Source organism: Gekko japonicus, unplaced genomic scaffold, assembly GCF_001447785.1.
Source record: "Gekko japonicus isolate JY-2015 unplaced genomic scaffold, Gekko_japonicus_V1.1 scaffold42700, whole genome shotgun sequence".
NCBI classification, from domain to species: domain Eukaryota; kingdom Metazoa; phylum Chordata; class Lepidosauria; order Squamata; family Gekkonidae; genus Gekko; species Gekko japonicus.
The window spans coordinates 1-913 of NW_015224413.1; the positions used below are offsets into that span (position 1 = coordinate 1).

At 56.2% G+C, this 913-nt stretch overlaps 1 protein-coding gene across 1 annotated transcript; it reads right to left on the reverse strand.

Moving 5' to 3' along the window:
- Positions 1 to 6: 6 nt before the first annotated feature.
- On the reverse strand, positions 7 to 685 carry LOC107125333 (transmembrane protein 229B-like). The gene has a single exon (XM_015428773.1). The coding sequence runs from the start codon at positions 674 to 676 to the stop codon at positions 173 to 175; it is 504 nt and encodes a 167-aa protein (XP_015284259.1). The 5' UTR covers positions 677 to 685; the 3' UTR covers positions 7 to 172.
- Positions 686 to 913: the final 228 nt, after the last annotated feature.

Sequence of the window (913 nt, forward strand, 5' to 3'; positions counted from 1 at the left end):
GGGCAAAGGCCCCTATCCCCGCATTGGCTCGACAAAACGGGAAGGTGTTTCCCGCACTATCCTCTCACCTTCTGAAGAGGGAGAAAAGAGGGAGAGAATTGATCCAAAGAAAGGGAAGACTTGCCAACTGCAGAGTGCGTTTGAGGGGCGGCGGCAGGTCACCCCCCTCCCTCTACTCCTCCTTCCACAGACGTTTCTGTTCAGAATTGGGCGAGGGATACTCTTTGGGCTCCCAGGTCTCATCCAGCCGGAGGCGGAGCGTGTGGACCACCACCCTCTCCAGCAAGAGGGACCCGACAAACCACAAGGGGCAATACTCCAGGGTGATGAGACCCATGAAGTTGTGACGGTAGCCGCTGTAGTCCCAGGGGCAGGCGTTGAAGCAGCGCAGGATGTAGCCAATGCAGAACTCCCAAGCGTAGATGCAAAGGGTGTAGAGGAAGCCCCGGACCACGAGGTTACACCGGCACCGCAGACGGAGGTAGAGGTGTTCCAAGATCATGCCGAAAGTGCCGTAGATGAACAGGACCCAGACGCTGGCGACCCCCAGTAATCTCCAGTCCCAGTGCGCGAGGAGGTTGCACGTGGCTGTGAAGCCAATCTCTGCGAGGTAGCCGTGGAGGGCGTAGATGTACCACCGGCACAACGGGCTCAAGGGTTCGCCTGCGTTACCCATGACTGGCAACCTGCGTGGAGAAAGACAGGGGAGGGTTCATGTGTCATGATTAGCGTTTGGAACGGTGAATGGTTCGCTCTGATATACAAATGCTACAAAAAAACCCCCCAAACACCCCCCATTTCTTCAGCACCATGCTCGGCTTGTGCGTGATTTTCTGCCATCGGGGCTTGGCTAATATTATTGTGCATCCTAGAGCAATGTTCCAACACATGCAGGGCTATTTTGGGGCAGGAA